The following is a 21358-nucleotide window of genomic DNA, read 5'->3' on the forward strand; positions in this document are numbered from 1 at the left end:
GACACAACATCCATTCCAATTCATTTTTCGTTGCCTATGCTCTTTTGACGCTTTATAAATCAGAACACTTATATAATTCCCTTTTCTTAGCTTCGTTCAACCAAAATTTGCCTATGTTGCTTTAAGAATGGCCTGTACAGTTTTAGGTATAAATCTTTGTTGGGCACACCAATTCCGTCTCGTTCTGTAGTTGCTGCAGTACGCATAAAGGCCTGAGCCACAATTGCTTCAATGCCACCCTGCGTAAAACAATGGTAAATTTGGTAATACCAATAGGTGCAGTATTAGAAGCAGTCAGCACTCTCTAGTGGGATAGGATACAAGAGGCTTGAAAGCAAACTGCCACCCCACTCCAGAAAAACCTCATTTCCCATCATTTTAATCAGTCAGTTCCAGAGCCTCCTTGTGCCAGTGCTGTCAAATGTACCACTTGGACTCAATGCTGACCCATTTCAGAGTAGCCAGAACCTTTCTTGTTGCCATTAGGGCCAACATTTGGGTCAGCTCCCCTGTACATGTGCCAGATTACATATGGCAACCACATCTGGTTATTATGAGGCATAAAAAATAACAAATGCTTGGAAGTCATTTTAAATTTTCTTCTCTATAAGTTTTATAATTGATTTCAGTACCAGGAGTATATATGATGATGGTTATATTAATCTTGATGTATCTTATAGTGTGGTGGTTTGTTTGATTCTTTTGTTGTTTGTTTGTTTGTTTGTTTACTTGTTTGTCCGTCTGTTTTTTCATATATGTATGTATCTTAAATTAATAAAGATATATTTAAAAAAAACACAAATGCTTTTAACTTTAATTTAATCCTGAATTATGAATATATACCTTTGCACCTTGCTGTGAATCTTACCCACTTCCCCAATCGCTATGTGCAGCTCCCTATGAAACCTTAAACAGTACCCTTGATTACTGTACTTCGTTGCAATAGCTCTTTTTCAAAGTTAGCTCTCCCCCCCCACCAAACAAAAAGCAGCCCTCATCCTCCATCCTAGAAAGCTCTCATGTCCTAGATAGAACAGGCATAGGCAAATTCGGCCCTCCAAATGTTTTGGGACTACAACTCCCATCATCCCTGACCACTGGTCCTGTTAGCTAGGGATGATGGGAGTTGTAGTCCCAAAACATCTGGAGGACCCAGTTTGCCTATGCCAACTGATCTAGAACAAAAATTTGTTAAAAGTTGCTATAGGCCACCATTCTAGTTTCATTGTTCTTTGTGGACCATCACAGTGTCTTAAGTTATGGCCTTGAAAAAAATTGGACCTGTATAACCACGTCTCTTGACTGACATATGCATTAGGCTGGAACACGTTATGTATGATGTCACTGAAAAGGATACTTCTATGTCAAGTTCTCCCCCCTTCTTAAAAAATCTTTAAACTTTGTTTTTTAAAATAATATCAACACCTCAACAACCATTTTTGGGTTGTTGCATTTTTTGGTATATTTATACAATACATATTTATTTCACAATTATTACTTTGCTATTTATTGTAAATGGCTCTAGCATCTCTTCTGCCTCTATTGACATTTATTCATTTTGAATTGCTATACTTTAATAGACTTGTTAAAAAAATTGCTATTCCAACTGCAGCACATACTATAAACAAGCATAAGGCACGAAGCTATTTAAATTAAGCCATACTTCAGCTCAATCTGCCCCAGTTATGATATGAAAAGCAAGGCGAAGAAAATAATCACCATCATTAATTCCATAATATCTGCCTTTCAAAGCTCTCAGATTTTGAACTTAAAACATCTGTAGACTAAGAATTACTAAATAGGAAATGATACTAACGCTCAGGCTGGTCGTACAAAGTGTAAATAAGAAATGGTTGACCTTTCCTGGGAGCTAAAATCCTTTCTTGGAGCTAGGAGCCTGTCATTACTCCTACAACTCTTCAGCTATTTTTAGACTTAATAAAATCAGCCAAAAACAGGAAAAAAATAGGCCCCTGTGGCAGGAATGCTGCAGTTTTGGCAGCAAGGCATAACATCAGATGAACACCAGTCATATTCCACTACTCAAATATAACCCTAATTGAGTTCAATGACATTTATGCCCAGGTAAGTGCGTATAGGATTGCAGCTATATGTCAACCATGGGGACATATATAGTGATTGCCCCAGTTTTGTGCCTTGTGGAAGTATGCGTACTCTCCACCATTAAAAATAATGCACCAAGGTAACCAAAATGCTGTGTCCAGAAAAGCTGAAATCTGACCATTTTAAGCCTATTTTGTATGTGTACAACCATAAAGATTAGAAATTTCCTTTAAAAACCACGATAGCAGCTGAAATATTCAGGATGCTGAATTCTGAATTCCCAACAATTGCATTGTGCTGTTCTGCATTTACACTATGTATGATTCCACACATTAAAAAGACTCTACCGAATCAAAACAAAGAACATTAGATCAAAACAAAGATCTGTTTAGCCCAGCACTCGTTGTACCACAGTAAAAACCTGCAGACTGTATTTCCTCCAGCTCCTAAATATTCTTCTTCAGATGACTACATCCATACAGAGTATTCCAAATGTGCTCACTGGATTATCCGTATTGAAGAGCATATGTACTTCAATGTATAACAGCTGGTGAGGTACGTACTAAACAAAACAGGGCTTCTGCACCTTTAATAGTTATGCAGAAGAGAGGAAATTGCATCTTTCACCCAGGTATTAAAATTGCTACATTATTGTTTGTTTGTTTGTTTGTTTGTTATTTGTATGCTGCCCATCTGACTGGATTGACCCAGCCACTCTGGGCAGCTCCCAACAGAATATTAAAAACACAGTAAAACATCGAACATTAAAACTTCCCCTTGATTCCCCCCGCCCCCAGTAATGATTTTTCTTGTATACGTTCAACAGCTCTATTATTTTCTCTTGGCTGGCTCTATTTTTAGCTCTCTGCTTTGTTTATTTTGCTGCATAGCTTACATTTTATTGCTTTTACTTTGATTATAAGCTGCATAGCCCAAAATGAAAAAAAATTAATGAATAGATGTTTGGTGGAAATAACTATTAAGGCAATCTACACAGAAATTTCTGACTGGTTAATAATTTCCTGGAGCCTCTGGCATGCTTCTGAAAAAAACGGTATGACATTGTTTACCTCCCAATTATTAAATAATTAAATGATAAGTTATGTGCAGTATTTTGATTATAAGATCAACAATTCTATCATTTGAGATTTTGAAGGACTCTTTGGTGAAAGCCATCCACTCCCATTGAATGACTAAATTATGGTTTAGTTTCTCAGTTCATCTAAAAACTGTCATTTCAGAATAAAAGAAAGGGAGTTTCTTCCAACATCTTTCACAATAAGGACTGATGCAATTAATTAATTTTCATTCTCTGCAATTTCTTTCTCTCTTCCTAAAAGCAATCTTATAGAGGTTGAAGAGGGAAGGGAAGGTTCAAGTTCAAAAGCATACCACCCAGGACACAAATTTAGAGGTAGCTTTTTCCTTTCACTCTCTTTCTTTGTACCTGGTTATCAGTTTTGGTTTTGGTTTTTTCTTTCATTCCCTGCCCCCCCTGCATTCAATGGGAAGCAAAATTGCTATGCCACCTTCAGGGCTGGTACAGTTTTTCTTGCCTGTTAAGGCTGTACCAGGAGAATGGGAGTGTGCCCATCCCTTGCCCTAACAGCCTATTGACAGCAGAGCTTTTTTTATACCACAGTGAGAAGGAAGGCCTCCATCTCCACGCATGGAGAAGAATATACAGATAATCCAATGGTCCTTCAGTCACACTTCTGTAGAGTTTATTACAGCCCTCTCGTGCCTTTTTGTCTGCTTTATTGCTTTTGGTGAACTTAAAGACACTTGCATTATCAGTTTTAGCAACTTTAGCCCTGACTTTGTCTTCCATTAAGGTTACTATAGCAGCCCAACCCTGTACTAGAGGCAGAAACAGGAAGGGATTGAGAAAAAACAGGATGGCCATGACTTTTCAAAAGCAAGGAGAGTAAATTAAAGATTTCACAAAACAGTCGCTTTACTAATATCAATGAAATTAACATTAAACGGTGTCATTTTGTATTAAATGAGTCAACCCACAGAGTTTTCCACTGAAATGTCAACAGTGCAATGCTCCTTTCATCCACCCTTCCCTGAAGCTGTATTACCTCTTGAAGTTTGATCTCATCTGGCTGGAGAATATTCAGAACACCACTGCTCCTGACTTCTGGAAGATCTTGCCACAAATTAAACCTGGAAGTGGAATTCCTGAGCAAGCATATCTGGGGAACAGCCTTGCTTTCTTCGGTATTTGTGGCTTCTGTCTGTGATGCTGTGTCTTCAGTAACTGTGCATTCTTCTGCATCTGTCTGTGAATCCTGCAGCCGCCTGGTTTCAATCTCCTGACGTGTAGATTTATCCCGATATTCTTGATACAATAGCCCTACAAAGCACCAAAGCACACAGATTTGTTCTTTGAATGTCTACTCCTCCAGAGCCATGTCCTGATCGAGGAACAGTAGTTGCTACTGCACAAATTTTGAATATTGTATATCCTGGCTGCTTCAGCCAGAATAGTTTAGAAAAAGGAAAGCTGGAATCTGAAACAATGTTAGAGTAGTGATTCCAAATACCTAGTCTCCAGGATTGTGTTTTAAATCAGTATCATCATACAAGCCATTGAAAGATCGCTGCAGAACAAATAGCTCTAGTTGATGCAAGCAAAAGAAAAGCCAAAACGAGTCATTAGCCTATCCAACCTGGGAAATTTTCTCCCCAGTCCCAAATATGCTGCTCAATCTGAGCATGAAAAAACCCACCCATTTAGGCTGCAATATTCTAGTCTCTTAGACATATCTAGGACTAAATATTGCATACTAGCTAAAGCCACCAAATACAATTAAGAACAGCTCAACTTAGGCCAAGGTCAGTTGTCATGCTGGTCTAAAATCTAGAGTATAATTTGGAGATTAGGAATGAGCTGGACACATGGGTACATAGTCCTTTCCCTCTTTTGCCTTTTATGTTCTTCCATTTCATGGTTTGCAATATTATAGCCTGCTGTGATGTCTAAATTGGACAAACTTTGGCTAGTTCTAAACAGGAATTGCTTCTAAACTATTATTTTAAACCATGGTTTGAAATGGCTTTGCAAATCATAGTCTGGAAGCAATCTTTGTTTCTGCTAAGAAACAATGTTCTGGTCACAGATGCAAGGGACATAACTGTACTGAGAGCACATAATTTCAAATTGTCACTTGATCTGATCCAGCAACTTCACCAACTTGTTGACAATGAAGGAATATATAATGAAACCTGTAGTATCCCATAATTCGCAATGAGATACAAGGTCTTCCCATAATACACTACGTTACCTTCAAAAAACAAACTTTAGCAGCGCAAGAATGCTCCTGCAATTGTGCATCAGGTTGTGCAGAAAAATGAGGAATACTTCACAATTAGTATCATACAAGGCCACTGAAAATAGTAATAATATATAGTAACAGTAATAACCAAATCCCACTATTTCTATGGGATTTCAAAAATACCACAGCGTTTGACAAAATTTATTTTGGATTTTCACTGGGCCTGCCCTATAAGAGGCGAATAAAATCTTGCACCAGATAAAACTATAAATCCTATTTTAAATAAATCAGAACACCAGTTTGTGCTAATTTCTTGCGAGCCACTCCCTTCATTTGAAAGTTAAATGCAATTTAAAATTGCTTTCCCCTTCAGCTCTAGTAAGCAGAGAATGGACTTTTTAAAAAGTATATCTATTTCAGTACAATTTTACATTTTACCTAATGTAAAGAAAATCAAAATTGTAACTCACGAACTGCTTCACATACCTCTGTGTCAAGTACTTTAATATTTCTGTATACTAAACTATATTTAGCTTATAATCTTAGATAATACACATGATTTATAATGGGGAAGTGGTATAAGGAACAAGCTTTTTCCCATAGTGTAAGTATATTCAGTAATCGCTTCTTTCTGGAACACTATTCAGAATGGGATTAAAATAGCAATGGGAGAAACTGTACCTTGGAAACCATGTACTTTCCTGTTAGCTTCCCACACTTAACTGAAAATGAGAGATTACACTTAAATGCATTGTGCTGTTCTAGTGAAATTATACTTGCATAATTCCACTTGAACTATGTTATTACATATTTTCAAAAGCTGATTATTTCTTTTTGTAAATAATCAAGGCTATGCTTCACATTAAACAAAAGCATGAGTGTGGTAAAGGAATGGGATGGGGGAAAATAATACTTTAGTGATTTTGGCTGGAGACAGTAATTATATATCTATCTCAAGTGACTACGAGAAGGCTTCTTTTCTGAAAGAGAAGCATATACCTTAACTATTTGCTGGTCAGGCAGTATAAAGTTCAAGAGAGCTAATAAACAAGTCATAATATTGAAAAGATATAATTATGTCTCTATAGGGATATGGATAGCTCAGCTGGTTAGAGCATGGTGATGATAACACCAAGGTTGCCGGTTCAATCCCCTCATGGGACAGCTCCATATTCCTGCATTGCAGGGGGTTGGACTAGATGATCCTTAGGATCCCTTCCAGTTCTGCAATTGTATGAATGGAACCAGAAGATCACCAAAAAGCAGGATATTACCTACTCATATATGCTACCAGTTTGCTCAGATATTCCAGATATCATTTTCTTGAATGTAAAATGGGGTGGGGGTTTTTTATACTGCTGTCATGGAAAGACAAGCTTTGGTCCCCACTTCACAAGCCCCCTTTATTTACACCATCCAATATGAACGCTACTGCACTGCAAGTGATAACAACAAGCAAAAGGATGATGAGAGCTGGTAAGATGCTAGCAAAGACAGCCAGCTCAATTCTTTTATGAGAAACGATAGCATATACTGCTGCTGGTGGTGCCTTAAATAGTTCAGGAAAAATGCTCTAAAACGATCTTGCTTAGATGGCCTATTTTTGGAGGAAAAATTTGTCCTCCAAAAATACTGCTCAAAAGTGTCAAGGTTCTTTGGGGTGGGGAAGGTGTTTTTACAGATCTCAAATTTATTTCTGGTGTGTTTTATGTTTCTTAATGACATATGAACACATACTCATTAATTTCACCCACAGAAAAACAAAGAGTGTTATCCAGTTTTATGGAAAGTGGGAAACGTGAAGCCAACTTCTTCTGCCCTCTGTTTTGCTATATATAATACAGCAACAATCCTATGGATGTTTATGTATCCATACAATCCTATGGATGTCTTACTGAGGTGAATATGATTTATGGGCTAAGGTCATGTGAGATTCATTTGCACACACACTAGAACCTCCAATACCATTTTAAAAGAAAAAGGAAAATAACTTTCCCAGAAGGAGGAACATTTGACTGTAACTAGTAGCACACACGGCTGCAGCCTGAGTGTTTGTCTTACCTATTTGCTCAATGAAGTTTTTCCAAGAGTCAGCTGTCATGGGATGAATCACTTGCAGAGCCTCGGGGAAAGCAGCCGGGCAGTCGGGATGCACAGGGCTTTCTTCAGAACTAGAAACTGGTCCAGCCATGGAAGGAGACTCACTTCGGGTGAGAAAAGCCACAAAAACAAACCAAGGAGTATGGATGCCTGTTCTGTTTCCTTCCCACCCTACTGGCAGAATCAGTTCGGGCTAACTGCAGGGACTACATGGGCTGCAAGTGCTCTTAAAGGGACCAAGGTAAATAAACCAAACTTAAAATTTGACCCCGGGATCTATCACGCCCTCACTGCCACGGTCCCTGGAAACTGAGCACAGTGGGCTCCCTCCCAGAAAGGAAGGAAAAATCCAGTAAGCCCCTGCTGAAGTGAAGCAGGCGAAAGGAAAAGAAGGATGGGGTTCACGAGGGGCAACAGAAAGGAGGGCAAATGAGGAATCAACCTTTCCTAGGGAGGTGCAAGCCAATGATAACATTGCAAAAAGGAGAGGTGCCGGGGCTCACACACACTCCCTGGTGTGCTATACCCCCCCCACCTCGGGAAGTTCTGGACTCCGGTCCCTCACAGCACTGAGGGGAGGGGCGGAGGGAACCACTTCGACGCCCCGACTCAGAAGCGCGGGAGTGAGTGGCCGAGTTGGGGTGAGGCGGGGAGGGCAGCGGCTGCTTTAACCCTCGCTCCCTCGTCCGAGAAATGGACGGGAAGAGAAATGGAGGAGGGCAGCCTCGAGGAGACCTGGAAACTAGCCCTCCGGACTTGGCGACGGGTGCCTGCCTGTGGGGTAGTCCAGAGGGGAGCTCTGCCCCACATTCCCTACAGGGGGCGGGCAGTCACGAGGGGCACGCGGCTTGGCGCCAAGACCAGCGAACTTCCCGCTCGCGAGTCTTTAGGTCTACGTCGAAGGGGGCACCCCCTGCTCTAGGAGGGCGAACGGCTCTCTTCCTCTTTGGCTCACCTGCCGGTCGGGCGGGCTCCGGCCACGCTCTCCGCGGAGCCTTCATGGTCCAGGGCGCAGGCGGCGCTGAGCGCGGCAGCCAAGAGCTCCATGCGAGGCGGCGAAAGCGACGGCAGCAGCAGCGAGTCCTGCAGCGAGCGGCTGCTACTGCTACGGAGCGATTCCGCAGCAGGCGCGGGGCTGGGGGAGTCCGGGCGGTTGCCACGGTAACCGGGGTAGGAAGGGAGCAGCCTGCGCGGGAGGGGGAAATAAAAGAGAGAGAGAGAGAGAGAGAGAGAGAGAGAGAGAGAGAAGAAAGGTCGGTGGCGCGCGAGGGAGGGGGAGGGAGGCCGCCGCCGCCACTGCCGCCCCCTCTGCGCTTTCCCTCGCCTTATTACTCCTGAGCAGCTCCCGAGCGCCCACTTCTTCCGCTCAATCCCCAAACAGCCACCTTCCTAAAGAAGGCGAAATAACCTCCCCACACCCCTCAGTTTTTGTCCTGTTCACAAGGACCACTCTCTCGGGCGCACACGGTGGAGAACAGCATGCAGAGATGTCCCTCGCAGCAGCTGCGCCCCAAACTCAAGAGAAAGTCCCAATCACCCCCGCGCACTGGTCTTTAACGAGACCCCCCCCTCCCCGCCCCCAAAAAGAGATCTCTAGGCGGAGAGAGGCGCGCGCACCGCTGCAAAACAGGTAATCTCCACGCAGAAGAGCGGACACCTGTTTCCCCCAGGAGTCTGGGAAACACTTGGGAGGGGTTGGGAGTGAGCGTTCCTTAGAAACTAGCCTACCCTTTTAGCCCATTATTGTCCTCTCTGACTGGCAGACTCTCCAAGGTGTCAGTACAGTCAGCTCTGCCACCTGAGATCCTGTAGTGCCAGGGATTGGACCCGAGATCTCTCCTGTGCAACAGACAACTTGTATAAGGCTGTTAACGGGAACACGTAACCCTATAAAGGATTCAATGATCTTACAAGTCACACTCGGAATGGTAAAAGGAAGGGTTTTAGTGCCCCCTCCCTTTCATTGCACACTTATGTTCAGGATCCCCCTTTGTATTTTCGTGTGGAAAATCGGGCAATAATGGTAGTTATTATTAAATATTTGTTTATACCCTGCCTTTTCCCCTGATGGAACGCAAGGTGGCTTACATATAAAAATGTTCCAACTGCAGCAGTTCAACCAAAGATACGGTTTGTGGCGTTTGCCACATGAATTGACATGGCTTTTCATCCTGAATGAAGTTAGCCTCTTATTAGGACTCTGCAATTTATAGATGTCTACCACTTGTTATTAGTCATGATAGCTAAAACGAGACATCCATGTTCCAAGAGAACATATCTGCAGGCAAACAACAATAGATAGGTTTCCTCATGAGTTTCTCAGGGCTATCTGCCTGACCACTCTGAAGGCACAATGCTGGATTATAATAAGGATGTTAGCTCTGATCCAGCAAAGAGATTACAATGTTCATCTGATGTCCAGTTTGCATTCTCTTGCAAGCTGGAGTGTAGGAGTAGAGTTATTTTCTTCTATTTCTTTCTATTTTGGTGCACTTATTTTTACAGAATGAAAATTAATAATTGAATGCACTGTCATCCAAAAATACAAAGATAACTAGATCTAAACTACAGAAAGACATTTCAATTCTGGGGATTTTAGAAAATCTCAGCAGTCTCCTCCCTCATTACCTCTGCAGAAATTCCACACAAACACAGGAAAATAATACATGCTACAAAAACCCTTCTTGATTTGGATTTCAGTGATATATGTTCTGATTCAGGGATATTTTTCAAACATCAGCATTTGAATTTCTATTTCATGTGCCAAATTGAAGCAAACACATCTTCCTCTAGATATTTATTCCAAGCTTGAGAACTGAAAGAAAAACTCAGAAATGGGGCACATTTTGTATAATGGCTAGTTCTCATCTGCCTCTTTGGAAATTATGCAAACAGTAGGAAATAAGAATTATGAAATATAGGCAATAGTGTTACATAACATATCTGTGTTCCTGGGTTTAAAGAAAAGTCACTTATTTTTCAATTATATTTTAATATTTTAGATACACACGCACTCTGTATTAGAACAGTTTGGATAAAATTACTTCACTTAAATTGGTATCCACTTGGGTCAAGTTACATGAACAATTTAGCTGTATACTGGTATTGCTTGAGCACACAGTTTGACCCATATTGTATGTGCAATTGAGAAATAAGGGTTGGTGGTGAGGTTAAAATGATTTTGCTACTTGAGGGGTTTGGCAGCTCATAAAAGGGGCAGGGCAGGGTGGGTTGGGCATTTGGACAAGTTTTATGTTCCAGTCAGCTAATTTTAGTGGATGGAAGTAAATATTGGATGGTTAAGTTGAAGAAATTTCAGTGAGGCAGCCCTAGTAATATTCTTGCTGATGGGAAACTTGAGATTCTTCACCCTAGGCCTAGGCCTAGGACATGGTAAGGTGGGAAGGGCATTTGAGGAAAGACAGAAAACATGAGCATGTGGGTACATTGTACATTTCTTGAAGCATTATGTATAGAGGGGCATATGTGCATGCCCAAGTTTGTGGGTAGCTACAGCCTAGTACAGGGTGAGTCTTTTAAAAGAGGCCCCATGGAACATGTGTACTCTGTATCCACGGGGCCTCTTTTAAAGGACTCACCCTGTATGAGGGGCAGAATATGAAGAGGCCAGGGATTCAAAGTAGATTTTCTTCACTTGCTCCCACAGGAGGCAGTGATGGCCACTAACTTAGATGGCTTTAAAAAAGAATTAGACAAATTCATGGAGGAGAGCGCTATTGATGAACGCTAGCTAAGGTGGCAGCAAACTCCGCAAACAGATGCTGAGCAAGATGCTGGGCCTGCGACCCACAGCTCCGAGACAGAGCCAGATGAGGTTCCTCCTAGCGGACAGGGACAAGGACGTTACTGCCTCAGTGGCTTCCTTTCTAATCTCCATCTAATCTCCATCCAGAGCCGTCTTTCCCATAGGGCTTAGTTGCGCCAGGGCGCCGGCCTCTCAGGGGCGCCCCAGCAAGTGGGGGAGCTGCGTGGCTTTGCCGGCGACTCCCCTTTCCCTACATGCCCACCAGCTGCGCCCCACCAACCATAAGGCTGGCGGGCGTGCAGCTTCCCTCCCAAGCCTCCTTGGGAGGAGAGTGATCCCCGTGGAGGCTTGGGAGCGGTGCAACTTCACTCCCAAGCCTCTGCGAGGATCGCTCTCCCGCAGTGGCATGGGGGAGAGTTGCGCCCCCCCCGGATGGCTGGCGGTGTGCAGCTATGACCACTCCAACACTGTCCATGGTAATTTGGGGGCGCTGGGCAGATATTTGCACCCCGGCACCGCATCTGCTAAAGATGGCCCTGTCTCCATCTTACCTGAAAGGGTTCTTAATGAATCATCCCTCAAGGGAATAGACAGGGTGAAGCAGAACAATTGAGTGCCTTGTGGCCCTCGATAGCCTGTCCCTTTTAATTTATCCCACAGACTTTAAATGTCTTAACTTACAATGCCAATACAGGTATTTGTCTTGTATTGCTAAGATGGCCATGCTCTGCCTCCACTGTTGGAGACAGTCAAGCTTCCGAGTATCAGTTGTTGGAAGCTACAGGAGGGAAGAGTGCTGCTCTTGTGCTGGAATCCTCCTTGCAGGTTTCTCACAGGCCTCTGGTTGGCCACTGTGAGAACAGGATGCTGGACTAGATGGGTCAGTGGCCTGATCCAGCAGGCTGTTCCTATGTAAATTTTGGACAGATTGAGACAAATTGTGGTGGTAGACCTCAATCCTTCAGCAGGAGAACAGAGCCAGATTTCCTCTGTCTTTAATATTTGAAAAGGGTGGCTCAAAGGAAAAGGTTGTATGAATCCCTGTATTAGTAATTAAAGGTTCTGTGACTGGGAAGTAATTACTTATTTTGTAGCACATATTGAATTGTACACTCATTGAATATGGCTACTGTGCTTCTTGATTTGTACATTAATTCAATGTAGATCTCCATACAGATGCTTGGGCTTCACTTACACTGATGAAGGTACCCAAATTCTTTGTGTTTCCACAAAATATAGAAACCTCAAATTTGGCAGTCAATTCAAAGCACTGATTACTAGAAAAGACTGAAAAACAGCATTTTGGCCTAATGATCGAGTCACAAGATATGAAGACTCCCTCATAATATTGCCAGCATTCCTGCAGAGATAATGCTAAGTCACATATATGATGGAAGAGAGGGTTGTGGGGGTCAATCTTGATATCAGAACCAACCTCAGATTATAGGCATGAGTGAAGCTGTGCAAAGGTTATGTAGAATCTAAACAGAAAGGAATCCTCTACTAAATAAATGAATAAACCGAATAACCAATTAGATGAACCAGGAATCAACCTGACTGCAATGCATAACCTGGATTCAATGTCTATTACCTGAATTTGGGTTTTGAGGAGTACTGCATAGGGTAATGGGAAACGGGTGTGTACAGTATACCACTTCCTTTCTGAGGTAAAAGAAAGCAGGAAGACTTTGATTAAGCAAAAGTAGTAATAGAAGTTGTGAGCTAATGGACTGCCAGCTAAAAGGGAAGAAATAGTAAAGTGGAAGAAATAAAAATGTACACAGTAGAAGATTGGATTTGAAACCTCGCAAGACGAAATTAATTCGTTCTGCGAGTTTTTTCGTCTTGCGAATTTTTCGTCTTGCGAAGCACGGATTCCCTGGGTATTAACGGTTTTAAGAAAAAGGAGACAAACTTGCAAGACGTTTTCGTCTTGCAAAGCAAGCCCATAGGGAAATTCGTCTTGCGAAGCAACTCAAAAAACGAAAAACTCTTTCGTCTTGCGAGTTTTTCGTCTTACGAGGCATTTGTCTTGCGAGGTACCACTGTATAGCAGGATCATTTCCAATACCTAATTTAAAATTATTTAGACCTTGGATACTTGATCTCTTTAAAGATTCTATCGCATCATTGCATTTGAACAAATTACTTCTAAAATGCCTTATTACTCCTTTGTACCACAAATGGATAATAATGAATTGTGACATTATTTCTTCCAGTGTTATCATCCAGTAACACATTTTTTGAGCAAAGTGATCAGTTAACTTTAATCTCTGCACTTGAGTACACTTTAATGGAAAATTCAATTCACTGATGCCTAGTTTTTACATTTATAACAATTCAGTGCATTTGGCCAGTTCTTTAACAATGTGCTGCTAAATTGGTTTATGTACTACTAAATTGGTTGACCTTTTTATGGTTTTGTAATGCATTTTTTTCTGTTAAATTCTATTATACATAAATATTGCAGGTTAGATAGCAGTCACCTCAAAAAAGTAATTAAATTGGTATAACTAGTGCTTCTAGAAGAATGATTGTCTTTGACTCCAGATCTACCCTACCCTTTTATGCAAAGCCAAAGGCATCTCTTTTTGCATGATCAACAGACTTATCCCACAATTACATGATATATGAAGTAACTTGTCAGTGACATTAATGTGATATTCTACCCATCCATAATAGATTTAGGGAATGAATATAGCTCTCAAGAGTAAGGCAGAGATGGGAAAGCTGAACTAGCTATGATGCTCTTGCTTGGGTTCTGTCCTATACAGTTGCTTAAATATGACCTATATAAATAATTCAACAGAGAAGCTCAAAGTCTCCTAATAATTTTCTTAATACATATTTTAAAATCTTCATTTATCCCCCCCCCCCCCAGTGATTGCATGTAAGTCCTTAAGCTCCTTCACAATTTGGTTACTTCTGACATCAGTTCCTCTGTATTTCAGGTATGTGGGATTTTTCTTTCCAATGCAAAAGTGAAACTGACAGCTTATTTACATTTTAAAATCCTATTTACATTTGCTAAATGTAATTTGCTGTAGCTTTCTTAGCAGCTGAGGTTAGCTCATTTATATCTGTCATGATATAATAGCAAAAAATTTTTTAGAAGGGGTGGAAAAAAACACCCTACAAGGTGTTAAAAACTTCCTCTAAGGAATTTTTATTCAAACCAAGAGGAAATATACACCTCAAATTATGCTAAAATATTTGTGGTGGGTTTTTTGTTTGTTTTTTAAATGAGAACATTTCCATCTACATCATGTAACAAGGATTGTTACTAAAGTTAGCCGAAAGCAGGATTTGGAGGTGAATTTGGACAGTCCAAATCAAGTGAATCATCTAAGGAATTTTGAAGGATGCTACAGCACATTCCTAGCCCCTTCCCCCCCCCCCTTTCATGCTAATATAGGGACTGGATTAGGGAAACTGCAGAGGAGAATCAGCTTGTGGGAGGCAGTTCCCTGCCTGCCAAGTCTCCTTTCAGTTGCCCTTAGGCCATTTTTAATCATTCCTCCTAGCTGTCTTGTTTCTGAAACCTGAAGTAAACCCTGCTGGAGGAAAGCATCCTTGAGCCCCCTCCCCTTGCAAGAAAGGAAATGTTAGAAACAAGATTTGCCAAGATGGTGTACTTTAGTGTTTAGTCTAATGAACTTCCTTAGAGCAGAGTGGGTCAACTCATAACCCTATATTGGCACTGAATTTTGCCTTCACGTTCAAGTCAAATTTGGAGACTCCTGCTATTGCAAAACGTCTGGGGAATTATGTGGAAAGAAACATTTAGCTAGGGATATATAGCATAACTTTATTGGGAAGGAGGATTCCTGCATACTTAATTGTGGCATTGCCATTTCTCAAAATAACATGCAGGAATTTTATATGGCTAATAGCATTTTTCTTGTCCTTACTTTTTTGTGGGCAAATACATTATTTAAAAAACACCACAGGAGGAATCAGCTTTTGCTTTTGAAGGCACTGAGGGTTTTTTTTTTTTTTTGTCTTTAATTCAAGGCAGGGACAGGCGGTTACTGGGCTGGATTTGCAGTAAATGTGACATGCAGCTAAACTTTGGACTGTTTATTCCTGCAACTAGTCAATAAATCAGGAACAGAAGATTTTTAGGGAGCATGTTATAGGGCTTCCTTATAAGGACTAATACAAAACTACCAATCATTTAAAACAAGTTGTGTGTGCAGTGCCAGATCAATACATTTTGCTGCCAGAAGCAGGGCCCAAATGTATCCATCTGCCTGCTTGGGCCAAAGATTTTGCTTGATCACTCAGACACCAATTTCTGCCTTCACTTATCCTCCCACTATGGTGCTGCCTGAAGCAGGACACTTGACTTTCCTGTATGGCAAAGTTGTCTCTGGCTGTGAAAATTTGGTCACTGACACTCTACATAAGTGTGTTCACAATTTGTTGAAACACAAGTCTCTCCACCTGCACTTCTCCAGTCGCTGACAAAAACTCTGCAACAAATTTGAAGTTAGCTTCTAGTTTCCTATTTCGTGTTCCCATAGCTTTGCAAGCACTCGGGGGACTGGTGTGATTACTTCTATCCGTGGGTTCACTCAAATCTAATTAGCAGTGATTTTCTCTCATGTTCCGGCAACAGTTTGAGCATTTATGCTGAAGAGTATAGCTAAGATTACATTTATTTGCAACACAATTTTAAAAAAAAATGATGGAGGGAACAGAGGTGAGGCAGATGGGAAGGGCATGGGAAATGGAGTTTTGATCATCATTTGGCCATTGGGTTTAAGACAACAGAATGCCAATCCAGCCTTGATCTTGAAATCAAAGCAAAACTTTATATGTGATGGGGATCAGATATCTTTAAGATGAAGCAGCTTAAAGACAGAACATGTTCATGTGGGCACAGACACTCATATTTTGACATCTGAAATGGAGAAGGAAATACTGCATGGTATTTTTATCTACAAATGCTTTATTTTAGGATTAATGCCCCTGGTGAATTCAATAAAGCCTAAATCTGCTGACCTTCAGAGCATGATATATATTGTGTATTTATCTTTTAGCTGTGTGGGCAGAATTTGTTTATTTTTTGCTTCTTTTTTTGCTGTATTTTAACTTTAGGCTTAATAGTTTCACCTAGTGTGCCAGTAAGTTAATGGCTTGATTTCTGCACCGTAACGGTGTAACAATTTTGCAAATATTTGTAATCTTTAGTAATTATTTTTCAAACAAATATTCAAGAATACGGTAGCCTTGATACCACCACCCTCTGTTGCAGGAGTATTCAGAGTCCCCTTCTCTTCCCCTTACTAAACAGATAACTGGGACTTCATTATTTTATCTAATTTTATGTGACTTTGGTGGCTTTTAGCCATGAAGCAGCTTACAAATCTTAATACAAGGTGATTGTACTCCATGACCCATAACAGCCAAGAAGTGATGTGGAGGGGAACAAGCAGAGTGTTGCTAGCACTCATAGAAAACCCACCAAGTGACTGGGCACATGGAACTTCTCCCATTCCCAAAGCAACCTTTCCTCATAGAGGAATTGATCATTTTGGTTGCCTTTTTCTAAACCTTTTCCATGAAAGGAATTAGAAATGAGGTGGGCAAATGGTTTTATTCAAAGGAAGCGAGGAAAACTCATCCTTTTTGAGGATTCCATTACAGTCATACCTTGGGTTAAATATGCTTCAGGTTGAGCGTTTTCAGGTTACCCTCCGCGGCGACCCAGAAGTAACAGGATGTGTTACTTCCAGGTTTCGCCGCTCACACATGCGCAGACACTCAAAATGACGTCACAGGCATGCCTGGAAGTGGCAAAACGCGACCCGTGCACACACAGACACACAGTCGCATGTTGCGTTCTTCTCAGGGTGTGAACGGGGCTCCGGAACGGATCCTGTTCGCATCCCGAGGTACCACTGTATTCCAAATGTTGTCTCAGCATAGATTTATGCAATGGCATTATGGTATCAGCAGTATTATTTTCAGTTCCTTTCCTAATGACCCTTAGCATGGGATCTGCCTTTTCCACAGCTGCCACACGCTGGGTCAACATTTTCATTGAGCTATAAAGCTAACATTCTCTGATCTTAAATAGATGATAGGCTTGTCTGTGGCCAACACTTTGTTCTGCAATATATGTGGTCTACATAGGTTAGGGAGGAGAGGATATTCCATTGAGAAGGAACTGCCACTTCCTAAACCAGAGGTTTTCCAACTGTTTTGAGTCCACGGCTCCCTTAACCACCTACATTCTTTCTGCAGCACCCCTGTGGAGCTTAGGAGCTTAGTTATGTCAACCCTTGCCTGCAGAGCTGGCAGCCCCTCACCCTTTTTTAAACACCCTTCCTTGTGGAGTGTTCCCTCATGCCAGAATCCAATTTTTGTCCCATACTTTTCACAGAGCTTTCCATAGCTGTACCAGGAAGGCCTCTGGCTCCTCTGCTCCCTTTCTTAACTGGGGAGAAAGAGCTCTACAGCAGCCTATAGCCATCATTATCCAAAAAGGCTACATAAAAAAGAAAACAAGCAACTGATGCCTGTACATACTTATAGAGTAATGGAAAAATTAAACCTGCGGAATAAAGTAATAAATGTGAAAGTGCCACACGCAATTTGACCAATCCATTTGATACTCATTTAAAACCCATTTTATCTTTTTTTGCCTTCTGTATCCCAAGGGAAATTGCTTTCTTCCTTACCTTTGCAACCATTGTTCTTCTGCGGCTGTCATATCTCGTTTTACATGTAGAGACAGGCCCTTGTGAAATATGCGTAACAATTCGTCTTTGTTCAGAAGCTCATTTCTGGCATTACCATTTTTTAGTGAGGCTTTGAAATAAAGAAATAAATGTTTTCTGTCAGTTCTATAAAATATTTGCAATTAAGAAAAAAGAGAGGTTGAGAGTTTTGTTTTGTGGCTGATTCATTTCTTCACAGTGTTGTTTTTTTTTAACAAAAACATGACTACTTGATACATATATAGGTAAGCTTGTGGCTGTTACCTTGCAGAAATCCCAGCCCTTAGTTTCCTGGAAGCTTTCCTAGAACTTAGTTTCATTATTGAGAAAGAAGGCTCAGAGATATGTTCTCAGGCATTGGCTTTAAATTTGCTTTTTGTTCCAGGAACAGAATGATAAAATTCCTACATGCTTCCATCAAAATGAGCCAGAAAAAGTTCCCACAAGAAACCAGACATGATCTCATCTGATTCATGGCTGTTTGTTAAAATTTGGGAGGATGGGAATGAAAATGATGCACTTTACCATTTTATCAGCATAATGTACAGTACTTTGCTGTTAATATGCATTTTCCCTCATTTGTTGCACACTTTCGTGTCTGATGGGTACACTCACATAGCAAGAATATCACATTTCGCAAATGCAGTATTTTTTATTTGGAAAATGTAGCATTTCTCCCAGACAGTGCATTGATTGCTATTATGGTTGCTGCACTGAACATGGTTGTATGAGCATTTTTACACGGGATTAATGGGGACCAAGTAAATATTTTTTTGTGATGAAATTAGTGATAAGCTTTCCCCTGCTATTTGTTTGATACATAACTATATTCAGTTTACATACAATTTCTAGTTACCATTCTGCCTTTTTTTCTGTGTCAAATTTCATTCTACCAATGGATTGTGGAGCTTTTTCCTGTCTGCCCTTCTCTACCCTCTTCTACCTGCAAAGTGTAAATCCTGAGCCAGCCTGCTATTTGATGTATGAGACATTTGACCTTGATACTGGGGCACATTATATCCAGGAAGCAGCTGATTAATCATGCTGCTACCTCTGCCCTTTCAGCCTTTTCACTGGTTCATTTGGGTGGGTGGGATAGGAGGACAAACCCATAACCACAATTGGCTCCAGACTGCTTTCTCTCACCAGAACCCCAAAATAAGAGAAGGGGCAAGTGAACACAGAGCCCATGTGCAAGGGACAAATGCCCAGACCCAGTTCTACATAAACAGAGTAGGATCAGCTTGGCGCAGTTCTGTAAACAAACAATACATCAGAGATCTCAAATGTAAGATAAAAGAGCTCACCCATCGTTGCTGTCCGTGTGCTTTAGCTAGTGCTGCAAGATGAGGTTCTCCGTTTGCCCAAGATTTAGGCTTTACAGAAACACACAGTACCCATTGAGGTATGAAGGCTGAAGATAATTCTCTGCTAGTTGTCTGAATAAATGTTAGCTTAGGTGAAAGAGAGGTTCCCTGGCTCTTCATAAAGTCCTGTTACGTTCTGAAGACGTCATGAATTCCTCTTCTAGTTCTTTAGGTGAGCAGCTGCTGCTTCAGCAATAGAACAGCAGAGAGTGGGTAAGACCGCAACTGGTCAGACTACACAGATTTAAGTTGTAACTTGTAGCAGATCAGCTTGTTTTCAAATAGATTCTGCTGGGACTGAAACAGGCAATGATGTCTTTCTTTACAGTTGTTATGAATCTGTGCTGTGTGTAGGTCACATTCTCCTCATCTGCACCAAGTTTGGTGCAGAGGCTCTCTTGAGCTCAGGTGACCCAATGAGAAAATCTGTTTTGTTAGCCTTGCTGCATACTGCATTCACTGGGTGGAGAAATGTCTGCCCTAGCATACAAAAGAGCTCATTTTGTCCATATACCATACTACGATGACTGGAGCAGCATATTAAGTAGAAGTTTTTAGTCTTGTGATATCTGCTTGGAGAAAGGGAAGAGACTTACCTTGTGTGTTATATTGCAAGAAAGAATGGGCCCAGTCTTCTGTGAGAGGGCATTAGGATGGGGTAATTTGTTATCTAAGCTCATTTCCAGAAGGAGAAACAAAAAACAGCTATCTCTTTGGGGAGAAACCCATTTCTTCGCCAACAAAAGTTGTCTTTACCTGGCGTCAAAGAAAAGTTTATTGGCAGAAGCACAACAATCATCAAGATAACGTAGAGGAAGAATTTTGAATGGTTAAAATGTGCTATAGACATGCTAAGTATTATTAATTACTTTGCTGTGTGGTTTAGACAACAATTATTTTGTTGTGTTTGGTTCTCAAGGTTGCAGTCTAAACACACTTATTAAAGAGTAAGTTCCATTGCACTTAATGGACTTGTGTGTAAACTTGTCTAGCATTGTGCTGTTAATATGTCTCTTGCTCCAGTAGACACTATCATTTGTATGAAATATTTTGCTTGTTCTTGCTGTTCGTTCCTTCTTTAGTTGTGGGTCTTGCCAACCAAACAGAGCTTCATTGTAAGTGAAATGGCATCAGATCTCATCCCGTTTGGCTTCCTCTCTTGTTTTTGCAGTTTTAGACTTGCAGCAACTTGATATCCAGTAGGTGCAGCCGGTGTACGAAGGCAGGGACCCAGATTCTAGAGTCTTAAGAAGTCTCTTGCTGTTCTTCCTGTAAACCCTCTCCCCCAACCCTTGCTATATACTTTTACCCATAACTCTCAGTCTCAATGGGCAAGGAAGGGAGAGTAACTACTTAGACTACTTACCTTCAACACTTTCAGTTTGAACCTCTCTGCTGCTCCTCGCTTTCCCTCTGTTCCGAAGTCTGAAGGAGCGGTAGTACCTGGAATTTCTTCGAATCGGAATGTAGTGCGCCTGTGATTCCTTCTCAGTCACATGGTCAGAAGCCTCTGACTCATCATCGCAGATCAAGTCCACGCATGATACTGCCTGCGAAGAACTATCCTTCCAATGACCATGGACTGATTTCCTACTGTGTCTTTCCACCTCTTCTAGTTCTTCTGTCTCCATGGCAACAAGTTGGATTGTTTAATAACACCAAAGCAGACAACGAGGAACCTTTATAAATTCCATCAGGTCTCTTGGCTTTAGAATTAAAAACAAAGTGTAAGAAAGTTTATTTAAACAGTAAAAGGAAAATTTTCATCTATAACAATGTAGAATTTCCAGAGGGGAGACATATTAATCATTCTGTTGCAGCAAAATGAACAGTCTTGTGGCACCTTAAGTACTAACAAATTTTATTATGACCCAAGCTTTCATGGACTAAAGTCTACTTCTTCAGCTGGAGATACATAAACACACAAGATGGCAAGGGTGAAGGTTAGGGGATGTTCCTGATTATGGTTCATTGTTATTGGCACAGGTGTTATCAAACTGTCTGAAACATTAATTTAAATGTTGATATTAGAGTTATCACGCTTTCAAA

The 21358-nt window shown here is 41.1% G+C and overlaps 1 protein-coding gene across 5 annotated transcripts in view; it reads right to left on the minus strand.

Annotated features, from left to right (window-relative positions):
• The window catches only part of NGEF (neuronal guanine nucleotide exchange factor), a 64323-nt gene that overhangs the window by 26922 nt on the left and 16043 nt on the right, over positions 1–21358 (minus strand). The window contains exons 3-8 of one of the 5 annotated variants that reach the window (XM_083616331.1): positions 20676–21015; positions 17904–18033; positions 9177–9287; positions 8404–8634; positions 7410–7552; positions 4152–4426 (exon numbers count right to left, since the gene is read on the minus strand). In XM_083616331.1, coding sequence (XP_083472457.1) covers positions 4152–4426; positions 7410–7552; positions 8404–8634; positions 9177–9287; positions 17904–18033; positions 20676–20940 — 1155 coding nt within the window. In that variant the 5' untranslated portion in view covers positions 20941–21015. Of the gene's footprint in view, positions 1–4151; positions 4427–7409; positions 7553–8403; positions 8635–9176; positions 9288–17903; positions 18034–20675; positions 21121–21358 lie in introns of all 5 variants that reach the window. The other 4 variants (XM_083616332.1, XM_083616333.1, XM_083616334.1 and 1 more) reach the window with 4 other exon arrangements.

Source organism: Podarcis filfolensis (genome assembly GCF_964270895.1).
Source record: "Podarcis filfolensis genome assembly, chromosome: 5".
In the NCBI taxonomy this organism is placed as follows: Eukaryota; Metazoa; Chordata; class Lepidosauria; order Squamata; family Lacertidae; genus Podarcis; species Podarcis filfolensis.